This window comes from Heteronotia binoei, chromosome 12, assembly GCF_032191835.1.
Source record: "Heteronotia binoei isolate CCM8104 ecotype False Entrance Well chromosome 12, APGP_CSIRO_Hbin_v1, whole genome shotgun sequence".
Taxonomy (NCBI): domain Eukaryota; kingdom Metazoa; phylum Chordata; class Lepidosauria; order Squamata; family Gekkonidae; genus Heteronotia; species Heteronotia binoei.
Window position 1 is genome coordinate 43,084,533 of NC_083234.1, and position 17,944 is coordinate 43,102,476.

The following is a 17,944-nucleotide window of genomic DNA, read 5'->3' on the forward strand; positions in this document are numbered from 1 at the left end:
GTTCTCCATAGACACAAACTGGAACAAAGCTCCAGGGAGATGATTCAACTGGAGTTTTCCACGTCTAACAAAAAGTGGGCCTAACACAGTACAGGCACCAAAACGCCTATTGGCATTAGAAACTGCATGGTAAATGGGAGTTCTCAATCTCAGGGCCCCAAGCCATAAAGAATCCCTAGCAGGCACTGTGGGAAATAGTTACAGGGCCCCCATTTGCTGTACAGGCAGAGATTCTAGCTCTGATTCTTAATCAATTATCTAATCAGCAGCTTCAAGAAACAAAATGGCCACCTACAGTAACAGAATGACACACAAACACCATGTTTAAATTTAGGGGAATCTGGTCACTGCAAAAAGAAGTCAGTTACCTGGTTAGAGGTCATGGCCACAATCCTATCTAAATCTTCTACCAGCTGCTTAAAGGTGGGCCTCTGGGAAGGAACAGCATGCCAGCAATCTCGCATCATCATGTACCTGAAAGGAAGAGATGAAGAATCAGTGCATGGTGGTTCAGACAATAAACAAAAAGCAGTAAGAGCCCAGGACAAGAAGAAAGTTCAAACCCCACACTAGACACAGCCTAGAATTCTCAGTGCCAGACTGCACTATGCAGTTCAGAAAAGGATGGAACTTGGGTGAAGGACCGCATCCTTTTCAAGAACACTACACACACTTTAATTGCTGGATGATTTTAGAGCCTCAGAAATGAAAGTGGGACAGTGACCGAATTTTTTTTCTATTCCAGACAAAATTAAAGCAACAAATTTCTACTCCTGACTGTTACAAAGAAAAAAATTGAGAATGTAGACAAATTTATATTAAAGGCTTAGAAACCAGAGGAAGTCCAGGCAGACTGGACTGGGGTGAAATTTTTAAACACATTGTCCCTGCATTTGCTCCCTATCCTCATTATTCCATAAACCTGCCTTTCCATCTTCATACTAGTGGAGCAGCTCCAGTTTTTGACGGCATCTAAGCAAATCATAACACCTGCAGACCCTTTACTTCTGACCAGGCAAGATCCCCCCAATACAAAAATAAACAAAATCCTGAGCTCCATAATACAGGAGATTATAAGGCACATCTTCACTTAGCATGAAGCCCCCCCTAAATTGTAAGGCTTGCTGCCAGCTATGTCAAGCTCCTCATTCAAAAATCCTGCAAAATATGCCCAGTTTTTCAATATACTATTTTTTGCCAATATTCTAATACATATATAGAATTGGAAGTCAACAGTAAAATATGATTTTGTTGTCCTTTTGTTTTAGAACAGAGTTCTCCAGGACTCCAAACACAACCTGGATATAACAAGAGGCACTTTGGCTTTTTAAAAGGATGAGATGAATTCTAACCAAGACTATGAGTTAACCAAAGGCCATCACAAGAAAGGCACAATGTGGCCAGGTTTCTTGCCCAGATCCCAAGGGTTATGGTACACTGCTGCTGGCCCACCTTCCCATGCACCTTCCCACTCTTCTGCTACCACTTGCTTGCAAGTGCTTCACCAGCCACACTCCCAGCTGCACACTCTGTTCACTGCTGCCAGGGAAGAGCAAGACAGTGCACTCTCGGAGACCACACCAGTAGCACTCCCAGCTGCAAACACTGCTCAGTGTTGCCAAGAAAAAGGAGTGTAAGGATGCAGGCAGTTGTGATCACTGATGGCAGGAGGGCTTGCAAGGAGGCATGGGAAGGACACACAGGTATGCATGAGGGGGGGGGGTGTCTGGTGGTGGGCAGAGGAAGGGAGTGAAGACGCTGGGCATTCTCTGCCTCGCCCCCAACTAAGCCTGCAACCAGCTGTGGCTAAGAGCTCCCCTCCCTCCTGTTAATACAGCTGCCACTGTATTCCACCAAAGGGAGGGCAATCAGAGGCCAGGCACCCCTGCCACTGTGCCTGGCTCCAGCTCAGCTGAGAAGCCCTTCCCTGAGGAAACTGTTCATATTTATCTTCAGTTGTCCACTTGTGCTAGATAGTAAATGAATGAGTTTGTACTGGCAGGATATCCCTGATCACCGAATGTTGGGGCCATCTAGGAAGGAACACTACTTCTTTCAAGCCCTTCTTGTGAGTTTCACAGAGGGATGTCGGACACAGAAAGTTAGATGACAGTAGAACCAGCAGGATGGCACTTCTTATCAGGCTCCGTGCAACCACTTATGCAGGAACCGCTAAACCAACTGTTCCCACTACTTCTCCCACCTTGTAGAACTCCCTCCCCATTCCCATTTGTCTGACACCAGGTGGTAACTTGGAGAGGATGAAGAGAGATTTTGCTGCTGTTTATACCCTGCGGGAGACTGTGTTTCTTGTTTCAGTCAGTCTCAAGTATGGTTTTATATTGACTTGCTCTTGTGATCTGCCATGAAAAGCTTTGCTTAGTTGTTGAGATAGGAACACTCTAAAATAAATGCATTAACTTTGCTTGCATAATGCTTTACAACATCCAGGATACTCGCAGAACCACCATGAGCCATTTTTTAAAGCTAAGCATCAATCCTTCTCATTAGCAGCTTGGGGTGGAGGAGGGTGGCAAAGAGAGATTCATTCGACAACAGCCATTAGCTGGGCTGGCTAGGAGAACGTGGGAAGAGACAGAGGCTCGGTCAAGACAAAAGGCTGAGTTAGCCCCCTGACGAAGCGGTCTACTGGGGGTCAATTTGGGATACACTCCCGCTGAGAAAAACAAAAATAAGAAGGACAAGAAGTCTTGGTTTATTATCACGCACAGCTTTCAGCAGGGGCTGGGAAAATAAAGCTGAACGCCTGCCAGTCACCAGAGCATGCATCTGCCAGTCAGCAGGGGTCCTGTTATGCCATGCTGGGCTGCTGAGCTCCCGGGGCTTTTCAACATGCGCTCTCCTCTCTCTTGAGTTTGGCAGCAAAAGACATCTCGTGAGCGAGTGTGTGGACCAAATCTCACAAACAGGCTGATTCAGAGCAGCTCCTGGACCAAAATAATCAGTCAGAGTATTGTTACAGTCCTCACATCCCACCTACAAGCTTCCAAATTCAGTCTTCGGCCTTTTACATGAAAGGTCTCAGGTGCAGGGAAAGATCTGCCAGAGATCTTGCAAAACAGGACAGGACAGACCCACTAGATTAAGACTCTCAAAAGCTTATACCCCCAAATTTTGTTGTTCTTTTAAGGTGCTACTGGACTCAGATCTACTGCAGTCCAATATGTTTACCCTTTGAAACTATCTTCAGGAGAGACCAAAAACCTGTCTCAGTTATAAAGGCTATCAGGGTCCTGTACCAGATGCCCTCAAGAAGTGAAAGCATCTAGATAAGACTTCACAAGGCCTTTGCAGCTGTAGCCCCCAGGCTGTGAAATGGTCTCCAAAGTGGAAGGTTTGTTCTTCTCTTGGACTGTCATGAAAAGAAGTGATAATATGTATTTTATTGGCAGGAGTATCCAGGAGATAGGGATCTGTAGTTTTCAAAGATGGATGAAGTTGTTTTAACTTGATTTTTTTGGGGGGGAGGGGGATGTAGTTTTTTGCTGCTGCACTTTTAATTTGCTTTACTGAATGTAGTTTTTTGCTGCTGCACTTTTAATTTGCTTTACTGAAGCCATTGTTCACTCTATAATTGTAATTTGTGGGTACTGCCTCAGGCGGAAGAAGCAGCAGGATACAGTTCTTACAGATAAATAACCATTCCATCAGTCCCACACAACATGTACAATATTGTTATCACTCTCTGCAAGGGAAGAAGAGAAGGCCAGATCCAGCATGGACATGTCCATTAGAGAAATGGCTATAAAATGGTAAATGGTTATAGCAGATGGCTGAAGCAGACACAGGAAAGTAACACCTCCAGCATTACTACTGAAAATGAGATGCAACTGCCTTTCACAGAGCTAAAACAAAGCTGGGTCTTAGCACAGCATAATTATAGTTTGTGGAAACTTTTTTAACGAGGAATTGGGGGCACTTCATTCACAATCGCTCCCTACCCAAGTAAAAGTGGCAATTGCTTGTGAGCCAGTAAACGGCTGAAAGCTGCAGGAGCAGCCATTTTGTTTTTTTGAAAAGTGCAGATAACTGGCAGCAGGGTGGGCTTTCAGGGGCTGAAAATGTGGCCTCTGAGTGTTCTGCCCATTCCCCAGTAACAATGCCTAGACCAAGGGTGGCCAAACTTGCTTAACATAAGCCACATAGAATAAACATCAGATGTTTGAGAGCTGCAAGGAAGGGAGGGGGGAGAAGTAGAAAAAAAGCAACTTTAAACACATTCTTCAAGCTGCTGACTGGCTTGGAGAAGTGATTTAAAGAGATAAATGCTTTCTCCAAGCAGGCTGATGGGGAAGAGAGGGCTTTGAGAGTCACATGGTATGTGTGAAAGACCACATGTGGCTCCCGAGCTGCAGTTTGGCCATCCCTGGCCTAGATACTGATATGAAAGCCAAATATGTGACCCTTCTCCCCACAAAGCGACAAACACACTCACAGTTCATTGGTGCAATTGCTGGGCTTGTCCATCCGATGCCCCTCTTTCAGCAGCTTGAAGAGCTCTTCCACTGGCACGCCAGGGTATGGTGATCCACCTAGTGTGAAGATCTCCCACAGCAGAACACCAAAGGACCATCTGCCCCAGGAGCAAACACATAGTTTTAAAGCAGTTCTCTCACTCCATTCCCCACTCAATAACACATCCATGCAGACCTCCCCCATCAAACTTGAGCTCCCTTGCAGATTCCATCCGGCAGGTAAGCCTAGCACTGACTCCAGTTATGGCACATCCACACAGGCACCTACAGGTGTGTGGCATACTCCTCCTACCTCAGTGTGTCCTATGGCAGCCTCTCTTTTAAGAAACTAAGAGAAGCCCAAAAGGTCCATCTAGCCCAGCATTCTGTGTCAAACAGTAGACAATCAGATGCAAGGATGCAAGCATTAAGTGTGCTGGTTGCTGGCTGAAACAACAAACTTGACTTGACTGCAAACAGAGCAAGAAGAATATGGCTTTCTCTGTTTGCCTTCTCATCCTCTAATTCTCAGAACGATTCCGGCCTCTCTGTATGGTGGTTCCACCCAACTATTATGATCAACAGCCATTGATATTACCAGCTCCTCCATGCATTTGCTTAATCCTTCTTAATTTTTTTTGTCAGAGAAGGGAAAAGGAAGGTTCCTTTTACTAAAAATCTTTTAAAAAAATTTTGGGGAAAGCACTCTGATTGGCAGCCAGGCAACCGGCAGCTGCATTCTCAAGACAAATAAACCTTGTTGCCAGATAATATAGATTGAAAATACCATGCCTGCTTATTGTAATTAGCATTTCATTAAGTGAGGATGAATCACATCTGGTTTATTTCACCTTTGGGGACAATACCCAACATGCCAGACTTAATTGGGGATGCCGAGAGGCTTTAAAGAGGCTGCATGCTGCACACAAATAAGGCCTGGGAAGGATGCTGCTGAAATGAGACAAGGAGGGCCATAAGCAAAAAAATATACTCCAAGGGGGAGTCATAAGTATAATGAGATGTAAATAGTGGGGCTGCCAGAACAGTTGGTATCTTACAGCTCAGCTGTAAATACAGTGGCCGCAAAAGCTCTGCAGATGCCATCTGATGAGACATGGGGGGAGACATGAGGCTTTACTTTTCCTCCAGTCCCCTCCTCCCTACCCCTCCCACAACTCAACCCCAAGAGACAGACCTTCCAAGGACTGAGCAGATGGCTAGTGGGAGTTCATGGCCCAGGAGTGGGGCATACGCTTTGCATGCAGAAGGTCCCAGGTTCAATCAATGGCATTTTCAGGTTTTACAAAGTGCTAGGAAACACCTTTGTCCAAGACACTGAATAAACCACTTCCACTCAGATCAGGGCTTCTTTTGTAAAAAAAGACCAGCAGGGACTTATTTACATATTAGGCTACACTCCCTGACACAAAGCCAGCCGAAACTGTGCTCCTGTGCATTCCTGCTCAAAAAAAGTCCTGACTCAGAATCACACCCCATAAACTAGACAGATTATATAGTCTGACTCAGGAGAAGGCAGGTTCTTATATGCTGTCAAACCAGAGAGATACTCACACATCACTTTGATGGGTGTATATCCTGTCAAACAAAGCCTCTGGGGCCATCCACTTGACCGGCAAGCGACCCTAGAAAGTGGAAAAGGGCACGGCATTAATCCAAGGGCCATGGCAGAGAGGGGGGTGCAAGTGAGATGCCACTAATACAAAGAATAGCAGGGGCAGGCACTGCAAAGTAGAAAAGCTGCACTGCCAGGGTTCTCACACACTCTGGATTTAGGAATGTTTCAGGAATAGTATGCTTGCAAAACGTGTCTGACTAACCACAATTAGTGGAGTGGTCTGTATTTGGATTATCATAGTAACAGTAACAATGGCTAGTTTAAACAAACCATAGTTTTGGGTGATGTCTAAATAAAGCACACCAATCCCCACTGTAAAGGTATGCAAGAATTTCCCCCCCAGAACAGAATAACTACAGACTCTAGGAACTTTATCGCTTAAATCATCTGCTTGCTCTAATTAAAGCTGGAGGGAGAGAGATTTATGTCAGGAAGACAGCATTAACCCTCTCCCCCTTTCTTTTGAGAATTACAGTGTAACTAATTAGTAAAAACCAACCAACCCTTAGGAGATCCTGATCATGGATCTCTTTTGTAACGACAAGTTCAGCCCTTTACCATGACATCTTTCTGCAGTCCATCTGCTCTAAGGCTGTGGCACATCATGATGTCCTAAAGCCAGGAAAGGGACACCTATCTCAGAAAGACAGACCTAAAAGGACACCCCCATAGACTCCTCTGTTATTGTGCTTGCTTCATGCTTTTGCCTCTTGCAAGCAAGAGACCCACCATATACATGACAGTATGTACTATGACCTGTGGCCTGAAGGTATATTGTATTTTACTTTATTTATACCCCACCTTTCTCTCCAAAGCAACTCTCCTCTCCTCCATTTTTATCCACACAACAGCAACCCTGTGAGGTGGGGTAGGCTGAGAGTGTAACTGGCCCAAAGTCACCCAGCAAGCATCCATGGCAGAGGCAGGATCTGAAACTGGGTCTCCTAGATCCTAGATCCTAGTCCAACACTAACCACTATACCGTGTTGATTGGCAGACACGCACATGATGCAACAACCATGCTAAAGCCAAGCAGGTCTGGGTGTGGTTTGCCTGGGAGGGAGACAAACTGGAAATCCTATAAGGTATATGTTGCTCTTTCTGCAGAAAAGGTGGGATAGATGGATAATTAATTCTGCACCCTGTCCCACGTGCACATTAACAATGGAAGTGAGAATTTCCATAATTTATTTCCACTAGTCATTCATTTATTACAACTGTACCCTACTATTCCTCCAAAGATTTCTGGGTCTCCCCTCCTTAACTTTAATTGCTGAGAGATCTACAGGGTGTTGAAGTCCTATCTCCTGACCAAATGGAATCTTCTTCCCCTTGGAAGCTGAGAATCAAAGTGGATGTGATCCCAGGAGACCTGTGAACAGCTTGGAGGTGGGTGGTGGCAGCAGAGATCTGGAAACTGATACAGGGGATGGTGGTGGCTGCATGTGCCTCCATGGGATATCCATTCATTCACAGACATTATGTCTAGTTGGGCTATGACATACTGAGCTTGTCACTCAATGACTTCCCTCTGCAATTAGCAGAAGCTCAAAATTAACTTACACAATTCAAGTTTTCATTAATCAATCCACTGCTAATGAATTAATTACACTTGTGATGTACATATGATGCTCCAAGCATCACACCAGATGATGCACCTTTTCTGTGGTCACATGGTGCAAAAGAACAAACACAACTTTGTTCCATGACATTCATGGTCCTGCAAAAAAATCACCCTCCCCTCCAGCATGCGCCACTCACATTTGTTGTCTTTTTGTAATAGTCTATGTGATGAATGTCTCTAGCCAGGCCAAAATCGGCAATCTTCATCACACTGTCTTCAGTCACCAGTACGTTCCTGGCAGCCAGATCTCGGTGGATGCACTAAGGAGCAGACAGAGACTCTTAGGGAACTCCAAAGAGGAAGCCGCCCAGGAAGGCCTTCGCACTGTCCTGGAGGTGAGTTAAGGATCTACATGCTCAGAACACTAAAAAGCAAAAATGTGCACAGCATTGTGCAGCTTCATATTCTATGCAAACTGAGCAAAAGTGCACAACTTCTCTATGCATAACTTATTCTGTTGCTGTCAAGAGCTGACTGTACAAATGCCCTCCTCCTTTCAGTACTGGAAATCTTGTTGTTCATAAACGTTCTGGGAAAATCTTCACAGCATTTTTAAAACATGAACACTGAGATTATTTGGAAGTTGAATCCTATACCAAATGACCCACATCGTATAGTTTCTGCACTTCCTCAAACTCCCAGTCAGCACAGAACATCTCCCCACCCCCCATTCAATCAGGCATAGGTAAATCATACACAGTCAGAGGCCCTGGCTTTCTGCATGCCTAAGATCCAAAAATGCAGTTGTCCACATATCCGTAAGACCAACCCTGCCCTTTTCACAGGGATGACTGCAGAATACATTTCAAAGTACTTTGTGCTGTTTTGATAGCAGCCCTCTTGTTAATTCCTCACTTCCTTACATACGTTATGTGCCATCAAGTTTCAATCAACTTATGGTGTCTCCAGCAAGATCATTAATGGAAAATGAGAATAGAGGTGGTTTGCTATTGCCTTCCTCTGCAGAGTCTTCCTTGGTGGTTTCCCTTCCAAGTATTGACTGTGCTTAGCTTCTAAGATTTGATGAGATCAAGCCACACTGTGCCACCTTTCCTTCCCCACATTCTTATAGGACCGTATATTTGGACTTCCACCATTCTTTTCTGTTGCAGTTGCTTGCTCACCTTTTTGGATGCAAGATATTCCATGCCCCTGGCAACTTGATATGCACAGGACACCAGGTCTTTGAAGGACAGCTGCTCTTCTGGGACATGGGTAGGGTTGTAGCAGTATTCCATGCCTGGGGGCCGCCGAGCCTGCAGGTATTCCCTCAGGTTCCCTTTGGATGCATACTCCACTATTACATAGAGTGGGCCTGAGGCAAAGAAAGGAATTCAATCTTAAATCAAACTGAGCCACACAAGGGTCCTGTTGTCACTTCCGGTAGGGATTTTGAGCAGCAACCTACAGCAGGTAGAGACAAGAGGGCTTCTGCTAGAGCAGGGATAGAACATTTCCCCTCTTTAGCATTATGCCCTGGTTGCCCAGTTTTGTTTTGAAGTGTAGTCTATTTTTCACTCTATAGAACATGGGCCTTTTGGTTTGGTGCATTCTCTGCAGAGAACTGATCTCTTTGTTTCCCCCCTTCTCCATAGCGCTCTTTTAAATGTCCTTGAGATGAGCACATCCATCTCAGTTCTCTGATCCTCTTGGCTATTCTCAAGTATGATTATATGAAGCTGTCTTCTGTCTGACCATTGGTCCATTCAGCTCACTATGGTCTACTCTAACAGGCAGCAATTCTCAAAAGTTTCATAGCCCCACTATCATTTAACTGGAGATGTCAACCTATGAAGCATATTCTTTTCCATGGGATGCTGAGCCCTTACCATCCTGCGTGCAAGCGCCAAGGAGGTTGATGATATTCTTGTGCTTGCCAATCATCTTCATCATCTCCATTTCAGAAATCAAGTCAGACAGATCCTTTTCAGTGGCATCGGCTGAAAAACACAAAAATGTATAGGTCTTAACAGATCAGATGCAACCATCCTCCAAGCAGCCTTGCTCCAGCGTAAGAAGGCTTCCTCCAACTCAAGTGGCTCTTCTGCCAATGGAACAGTCACAGGTTGGAAGAAGGCTCCTTAAATTGGAGGAAGGCGTCAGACTTGAGCCAAAGAAAAAGGTGGGGTAAAGATATTTTAATAAATAAATAAAGACCCAGTGTCATTTAGAGGTTAAGAGCGGCAGACTCTAATCTGAAGAACCGAGTTTGTTTCCCTCCATCCTCTGCATGAAGCCAGCTAGGTGACCTGTCACAGTTCTCTCAGAGCTGTTTTCTCTACCCCGCCCACCTCAAAGAGTGCCTGTTGTGGGGAGAGGAAGAGAAAGTGATTGTAAGCCACTCAGAGACTCCTTCGGGTAGTGAAAAGTGGGATATAAAAACCTCCTCCCCCTCCGTCATTCAGGGGAGTGGTACGATAGGAGTACCATCCACCTCAGTCAGTAGAAGTTGCTGCTGCTGCTGCTGCTGTCAAGTCACAGCTGGATTCTGGCAACGCCGTGGAGTTTTCAAGGCAAGAGACATTCAGAGGTCTGTTACCTGCATCTACATCACAACCCTGGCATTCCTTGGTGGTTTCCCATCCAAGTACTCACCAGGGCTCACCCTGCTTGGCTTCTGAGGAGATCAGGCTAGCCTGGGCTCTTCAGGTCAGGGAGTAACTAGAAGACCTTGTGCCAAATCTGGCCCCTCTGCTGCCTGGCCTTGAAGGTGCTAACCTAGAGGTGAAGGTAATATGAAGAAAGCAGAACTTATAGCTACAACACTCATTGACAGGCTACTTCAGAGGGACTGGTGTAGTAGCTCTGGCTTTCCATCCTTTCATTCCCACTCAGAGCAACCCTGCAGGAAAAGCAGTTGGCGGCCACAGAACAAGAGAACTGGCAACGAAGACTGCTGAGGCTTCAGAGCGCATTTCCCCTGTGACCTCATCCTTTAGAGAAGTTCTTGGCCAGCAAATTCGTACAAATGCATTTCTGCAGCAGACTGGAAGGTAGCAGACAAACCAAAGTTGTCATCATTTGTGACAGTACTGCTGGCATCCTTGCTGGGAATGGGACAGACTCGGGAGGGCCAAAGGGTAAGAGAAGTCTTTTAGGAGACAAGGACAATGATTTCTATGTGGTATGATGGGGCACATGGGGGAAAGGGGGGGAGAGAATGAAGATAAAGTATACTTGCAAAATTAAGCCATCATCTGAGATACATACTTCTCTTTCTAACTTTACAAATGGAAGATGCCTTACAGCACCAGTCCTCCCTCCCCCCAAGATTCCTGGATGCAAGCAGCTCTGCAGCTGACAGCCCTAAAGCATCACCAATGTCCAGAAAGCCAGTCTCACCCCTCAGTGTCCTGACCTACCAAATACCAGGAAGCAATACTAACAGAGCTATCCTGCAATGTTCAGGGACCTCACTGAGAATAAAATGCATCTTAAGTAACTGAGCCCATACCTCCACACTGCAACACTTCACACTCTGTGCCAACTCACTGGGCATATTTAAAATGGTCTCAACTAGCAGCGCCTTCTGCAGTCTCCCTACACTCTGTTCCATTTCCTTATTTATCATCTGTTGTCACCAATGTTCCCTCTAAGCTGAATTAGTGTGAGCTAGCTCAGTTTTTAGCCTCTTGGCTCACACATTTTTGTCTTAGCTTAGGAAAAATAGCCCCAGAGCAAACTAATTTAAGCAGTAGCTCACACCTTTAATGCCAGTAGCTCATGAAGTAGAATTTTTGCTCACAAGACTTTACAGCTTAGAGGGAGTATTGGTTGTCTCCCTCATCGTAATAAGAAGTGCATATAAATTATTAAACTTTGTGTAGAGTTTGAAAGAAACCTTCAAAAGTAAAATACAGAGACAATGCTAGAGTTGAAATAATTACGTGCAGGGGGGGAAACCACAGCAAACAAAATGTCATCTTATACATTACTTTAATAAAAAATAGTTATTTGAGGCACATTCCACCTTTTAGGAGCTTCATTTGGTGTGGGATAACCACTTCTGTTTTCTATAACATCTGGACACAACAAGTGTCCTGCAGGCTTACGAGTGAGGTTAAATCTTCACCTCAGCCACAAACTTACTAGGTCCCTCTAGGTAAGCCTTGATCTCAGTCCCTATAGTTTCTATACCTTGACCTGCCTTATGCTGCTTTTGTAATGATTACTGGGATAATAGATGTGAAAGCACTTGGAAAATTCAGGAATGAGATGGACATCAGGAAGGAAACAGGAGAAGTCACAAGAAAACACCCCCTCCTCCACCCAGTCATTACTCACACTTCAGCATCTTCACAGCTACTTTAGTCACACGGTTTGGCTTGTCCTTGTCCAGACCTATTGCCTCAGCCAGTACAACCTGTCCAAAGCAGCCTTCTCCCAATGGCTTGCCCAGGATCAGCCTAGAGTGAAGAGATTATAGTGTGACCATCCAACTTTGCAACAGTGCAAAGTCACTATTGCCACCTGGCAAGCCAAGCTTCAACATTCAACATACAGCAATTCAGAGCTTTTTTCCAGTTTCTACTTGATTATTCCAAGTACACACCTAAAAGAAATCCCTGTACTATTCCTCTTGGAGAATGTTTGCAGATAATTCTGGTTTCCCCAGTCTGCATCTGATCATCTGGGTCTGAGAAGGAATTCTTCCCTCAAGACACAGTGTTTAGTAGTGGTGGGGAATGACTGTGGGTTTGGGTTTGTTTGTTTGGCCTCCCTATAACAGTAAAATGTTTGCCTTCAGGAATGGGGTGATTTATTTCAATACTTTATTTGTTGCACATTTGTTTCCTAAAGCACCAAGTAGAAGTTTAAGACCAGATGTGATGGATTATTTCAGAAACTGATTCTAATCAAACCATGGAGAAAGAGGTAGTATCTATAAGAAACATCCCACAACTTAGAACTTGGCCAGGATTGTATCACTTAACTTGAATATTCCTCTCCAAGCCTCTTTGTGCACAGAAAACCAGACTGCAGGGAGAAGGGTTCAGTCAAACCTTCTTTCTAACTTCTTGTCTATGTGCAGGGACTTTTTGACATGAGGAGCATTCAAATGGACTACATCACCAACATCACCCCCAAAGCGGTACATTCCAGGAAAAGCTTTATCATCTCATTATGCATATATAAGCTAATTATGACCCCTCACCAAACTGAGGGCTCACTAGCCATGTCCACAGAAAAGTCATCTCGCAGGTCCTCTCTTATACGTGGACATGCTTAGCTTGTTCCAACAGGCACAGTGAAATGAAGGGATGAGTCCCAGGTTAATGAACTTAAAGCTTTCCCTTACAGCCACTCAGGTCCACAGACCAGTAAGTTGTTCAAAATGCCCCAGTCAAACACGCCAAGGGTAAGGAGGAGATTGTTACCCAGGGCTTTTTTTGAGCAGGAATGCAGTTCTGGCTGGCTTGGTGTCAGAGGGTGAGGCCTAATATGCAGATGAGTTCCTGCTGGGCTTTTTCTATACCCAAAGTCTTGTTGTTACCTGTCTCTGGGAAGCTCCCAGCGAGGGTCTTCCGGCAGCTCGTACTCAGAAACACCTGCCAGCATTGGGGTCCCACTGGAAGAAAGCCGTGAGGGACGCACAAGCATCACTCCAGAGTTCATGGAGGAGCTCGAGTCAGCTGACACCTGCAGTGGAAGGAGGGAACAGTGGGGTTACCTTTGGCAAGGGGCCCAGGACCAGGATTTGTTTTGCTTTGGAAGGGAGGAAAGAGGACTGTCCAACGCTACTAATGGCAGAAAGCTGCCATTATTCTGTGATCTGTACCATGGAAGTTTGGTACTGGGCATTGCATTTGGCATCTTAAGAATTTCATACTTAATGAAAGAGAACTATTTAGTCCCCATGGCTGCAGAGATTTGGTTTGAAAATGTATGGCTAATGCCTGTTAGAGGCAGGCCTAGACAGAGTTTCCAGAGGGCAGCAGGGCAAAGGACAATTTATGCAAAATGCTTAATTCACAATTACTTATGCAGGTGGAAGAATTCAGTTTTTCTTGGTTTTCAGTGCTGCACAGTAAAGCATTAATTCAAAATGTTAATGTAAACCATTATGGCAAAAACCACAAGAACAATCACTATGCAAGGGATGGGCAAAGCTTCTGCTGCCTGAACCTTAACATGATGCTACACAGAAGCCCTCCATTTGTACTTCCAAGTCCTCCACACCCCTGCCAGCTTTGACTTCTTTCCCCTACTCTCACAGGCTGTGAAAAGTTCCAGCTGTTACTGCTTCCATTTCCCACCCACCTTGATTACCCCTCTTCCTTCCACCAGCAACCAACGCCTCCACCTACTCCTCCTTGGTACTGTGATTCCCAGCATAGTTGGGAAAAAAGATAGGCAAGAGCAAACTTGTAACATTCCCACAGTTCATGTGAACACTCAATTCCCATTTGCTTCTCTTCTTTCAAGTCTTCCAGAGACACATCATGTGCCTGGGAGGCAAAGCAGGGCCCTGCAGTCTCTAACACAGGCCTCCAAGCGTATAACTTGTCCAACCAGGCCAGGTGCTTGACAGTCCACTTATTTATGCAGTCTCAAAGCTGCACCAAGAATGGGAGACATCAGAGACTGCTACAGGATTGGATCCCATGGTAGATTTCCAAGCGTATAACAGCCCTTGTGCCAGGGGAAGTGCTAAAATTACTCCATGCTGTTTGATTGAAAGCAAGTGTATTTCCACTATGTTTCCTGCATGTGCAAGTCAATGCATGAAGTAAGTTAAACAAAACCCTGTGAATCATCTATTGTATGTTCAACTGCTGCATATGCATGTATATTAATGTGCTATGTGTTGTTGCAGCTGTTGTGCTACTGCTTTGTGAAAGCAGAACTGTGCTATATTCATTTTCATTTCTGCTTTTGCATCACCAGATCCACACCAATATGGAGGGGGGCTGCATTCATTTTGCTGTGACACAAGCTGCTGTAGCCTAATCTGGAGTGTCAGAGACCAGAGTCTGCCCATACCTAATCTATGCTGACATCATCACCAAAACACCCTAGGCATGTCTTTCCTTTCCCTTTCCACATACAAAAAACATACAAAGTGCTGCCAAGCTATATCCAGCAAACCTGGCTAAATGATGGAGGAAGGGCTCTCCAGAGGGAGGGCTAAGAGCATGCAATCAAACCCCCTATCTACTTTCTGTTACCTGTCTGCGCAGTGGGATGCTCTTTGCCAGCTTGTGCACAGCCAGCTGGCTGTTGAAGTCTGTCTTCTTTGTGGTGCTCTTCATCTTGTATAGGATGACGGTTACGATCATGCAGCAGATGAGGAAGCCCCCTGTGCAGTAAATTATGATCTCCAGGTACAGAGGGGAGGTCATCATAGCAGGCTTGTCATCAATATCTGGATCAGTGTGGGGAAGGCATTAGTGCACCAAAGCAGCTTCCAAGGGCAGTAACTTAACAACAATAGAGAGGTAAAGAGCAAGGGTGGGGGGGAGGAAAGCAGCTTTGCACCTAAGAGAAGTAAGATGGGGGAACTCTCATTCTCCCTCTGTGCTAAAAGGCATTATCTGCCCTCAGATCCTGTGGAAAGCAGATGTATATTTGGGATGTTTCCCCAAATATATAAAAACATGCACAAGTAGACTGAATGGCTTCTCCAAAGCAAAGCTGAGCAGAGGAAGTACCTTTGGCTTATAAGACAGAGGGAGACCTGAGAAAAGGGCCATTTACTTTGAAAGTTTCCTTGTTCTTTGTATGCAAGCCTGAATTTCCATCTCTGCAGTCTAAATGGACCCCCTACCTATTGGCTTTGCAGGTCCAGCATCTAGTTTCACTGCTTATTCCAGATCCTAAGTTCTAAATTTCACAACAAGAACAAAGCCCCAGAATTTCACTTTTCATATTAAAACAAAAACTGCATTTAGGGAAAAACTCAAGCCTGCTAACTTTCCAGCCTTTATATTGTAACTGCGTTATGTCCTTGAGACATTTCACCATGTTACATCTCAACCTAACACAGTAGGGTGCTGGAGGGAGAACCAGTATGGACTTTATACAGAAATGCTCGTTAACAGAGAAGAAATAGATGTCAAAGCAGTAACAGAAACTGTTCATGATATCATCTAGAGTGGATGCAACTGCAAAGACCAGAAAAGCAATGTGCTTTGTGGAAAAGATTACAAAAGACTGAGGCAGAGCAGCAACTGTGTGGGAACGTACAGAAAAGGAGTGTTTAGTTATAAATGATTCAAATTTCAATTTGTCTATGACTCCCCACCCTTCTTTTTGGAACAACCATGCTAGGGTGGGGCCACATTGCTGAAGACCATCTAGAACCATATTGGCAACGCCCACAAAAACATGCTTCAAAGCCTATCCTTTTCTATCCTTTGTCCTATTGTCTTTTGTAAGCCTTGCAGAGAAATACTGAGCCACATGTTTTATCAAAATGGTGGCAAACATCTTGCCCCAAGGCTCTGCTTGTTATACTAGCAGCTTTACGATTGCTTGCATAGAAAACAATCAGTCAAAAAGCTGGCATTGTGGCCAGAAACATTTTGTGAACGTGCTATTCTTGAGTCTGGAGAGGATACTGTAGTCAAAATGAAAAAAACAAACCAACCATGTTTCCCCACCTTATTGTCCTCCCCCACCCCTGCCCCTCCAAGAAAAGGGAGCAAGAAAGGACTGAGATTGCAGGGTGAATGATGGCGATGTGGCCAGAAAGAAACTAGCACCATCTTAACTCTGTTCAGATTGCAGGACTCTGAACAGCTACAGGCTCAACAAAGGACAGAAGAAGCTGACAACACTGAAAGTTTTCCAACGTATGTGCAAGACTCACACCCACTGGCACACACAATTCAAAAACTTTCTGACATCTTATCAGTTCTTGTCGGGCAGTGGTTGATGGCTGAAATATAAACTCAACATCAACCAAGCAGGGCTGAGAATGAGCCCTCAGAGCATGCAGTGCATAATCTGAGAGAGAGAGAAATAAAGCAGAAGTGATAGGGGAGTTTTGTACTTGGCAATAGCAGGTTCCATTCCTTTCCAGGGCAAGGCCATGGAGAAACAAAGCCATATTTGGGAGCATATGAGAAAACTAGCAAATGAATCTTTGAGAGCCTATTTTCTGTTCTCAGTATGGGGCAGGATGGGACCAGAAATCAGTGCCCACATTTCCTTATGTGCAGAAGAGTCCCATTATGAATCAGAGAGTCAGTGTGGTATAGTGGTCAGAGTGTCTGACTGGAATCTAGGAGACCCAGGTTCGAATCCCCATTGTACTATGGAAGTTCTCCTTCTAAGCCTAAATTACCCCACAAAGTTGTTGTTATAAGGATAAAAGGGAGGAGGAGTGAATGATGTTGTAATCCTCTGTGGGTCCCAAATGGGAAGAAAAACAGAGTATAAATAAGTAAACAAATAGTGTCAACTTGCTTGTGGCAGCCAGCTCTGACCTCTAGGTGGATGTAGAAAGAAACAAAACCAGGAAAAAGGCTGACATTGCCTAAGAGAATGAAACCTGCCTATTGAAAAACATGGGCTCAATTAAGAGTTAGAAATTCAAAATACCTTGGTTTACAAGAGCCACTGAGTATGCAGTCTGACTGTCCAAATCTGACAGAGGAAGAGTAGTGACCAACCAGAAAATATTGTTCACTATAAAAGCTTCCTACTTTGAATCAGGTCTGGCATAATCAGGGATGTTTCAACTACACAAATGCCAATTAGATTTTTGTTGCAAACTGAGTTTCCTTTCCTAGCAGGGAACTTTATATTTGTGGAGACACCCTTCCCTTCTTTGAAGAGGACTGGGCTCTTGCAAACCACAGCATATGCATCACCAGATCTGGAGAGGGCAGCAAGGAGAAAGAGAAAGGAACAGAAACAGAAACAGTATATACCTTCCAGAACCGTCAACCATGCAGAATGGTGGGAGATCCCAATAGAATTACCCGCCAAACATGTATACTGCCCTGCATCCTCAAACGAGACATTCCTTAAGTGAAGAACTTCCATTTCTTTGTCTGTTGTGTTAACACCAGCAGTCTAGAAAGGGGAAAAATGGAAGCAAATAGGACCAGCAAACGTAAGACCCTTTAAGAACCAAGGTGCAGGAGGAGGATGGAGGGGGAAATAACATGCCCTGAGACCTCCTAAAGGAGCACAGACACCACTGCAGATCTATTATTACAAAGAGCCTTAGGACAACCTCTGATCCAGGCTGGCCTAAAG

The 17,944-nt window shown here is 44.8% G+C and overlaps 1 protein-coding gene across 6 annotated transcripts in view; it reads right to left on the bottom strand.

The window, feature by feature from the left end:
- The window catches only part of FGFR1 (fibroblast growth factor receptor 1), a 99,165-nt gene that overhangs the window by 1,418 nt on the left and 79,803 nt on the right, over window positions 1–17,944 (bottom strand). For 2 of the 6 annotated variants that reach the window (XM_060251686.1, XM_060251688.1), the window contains 10 exons: window positions 17,614–17,758; window positions 14,905–15,101; window positions 13,230–13,375; window positions 12,020–12,141; window positions 9,565–9,675; window positions 8,860–9,050; window positions 7,873–7,995; window positions 6,048–6,118; window positions 4,457–4,594; window positions 369–474 (listed from right to left, as the gene is read on the bottom strand). In XM_060251686.1, the coding sequence (XP_060107669.1) occupies window positions 369–474; window positions 4,457–4,594; window positions 6,048–6,118; window positions 7,873–7,995; window positions 8,860–9,050; window positions 9,565–9,675; window positions 12,020–12,141; window positions 13,230–13,375; window positions 14,905–15,101; window positions 17,614–17,758 (1,350 nt within the window). Of the gene's footprint in view, window positions 1–368; window positions 475–4,456; window positions 4,595–6,047; window positions 6,119–7,872; window positions 7,996–8,859; window positions 9,051–9,564; window positions 9,676–12,019; window positions 12,142–13,229; window positions 13,376–14,897; window positions 15,102–17,613; window positions 17,759–17,944 lie in introns of all 6 variants that reach the window. The other 4 variants (XM_060251683.1, XM_060251687.1, XM_060251685.1 and 1 more) reach the window with 3 other exon arrangements.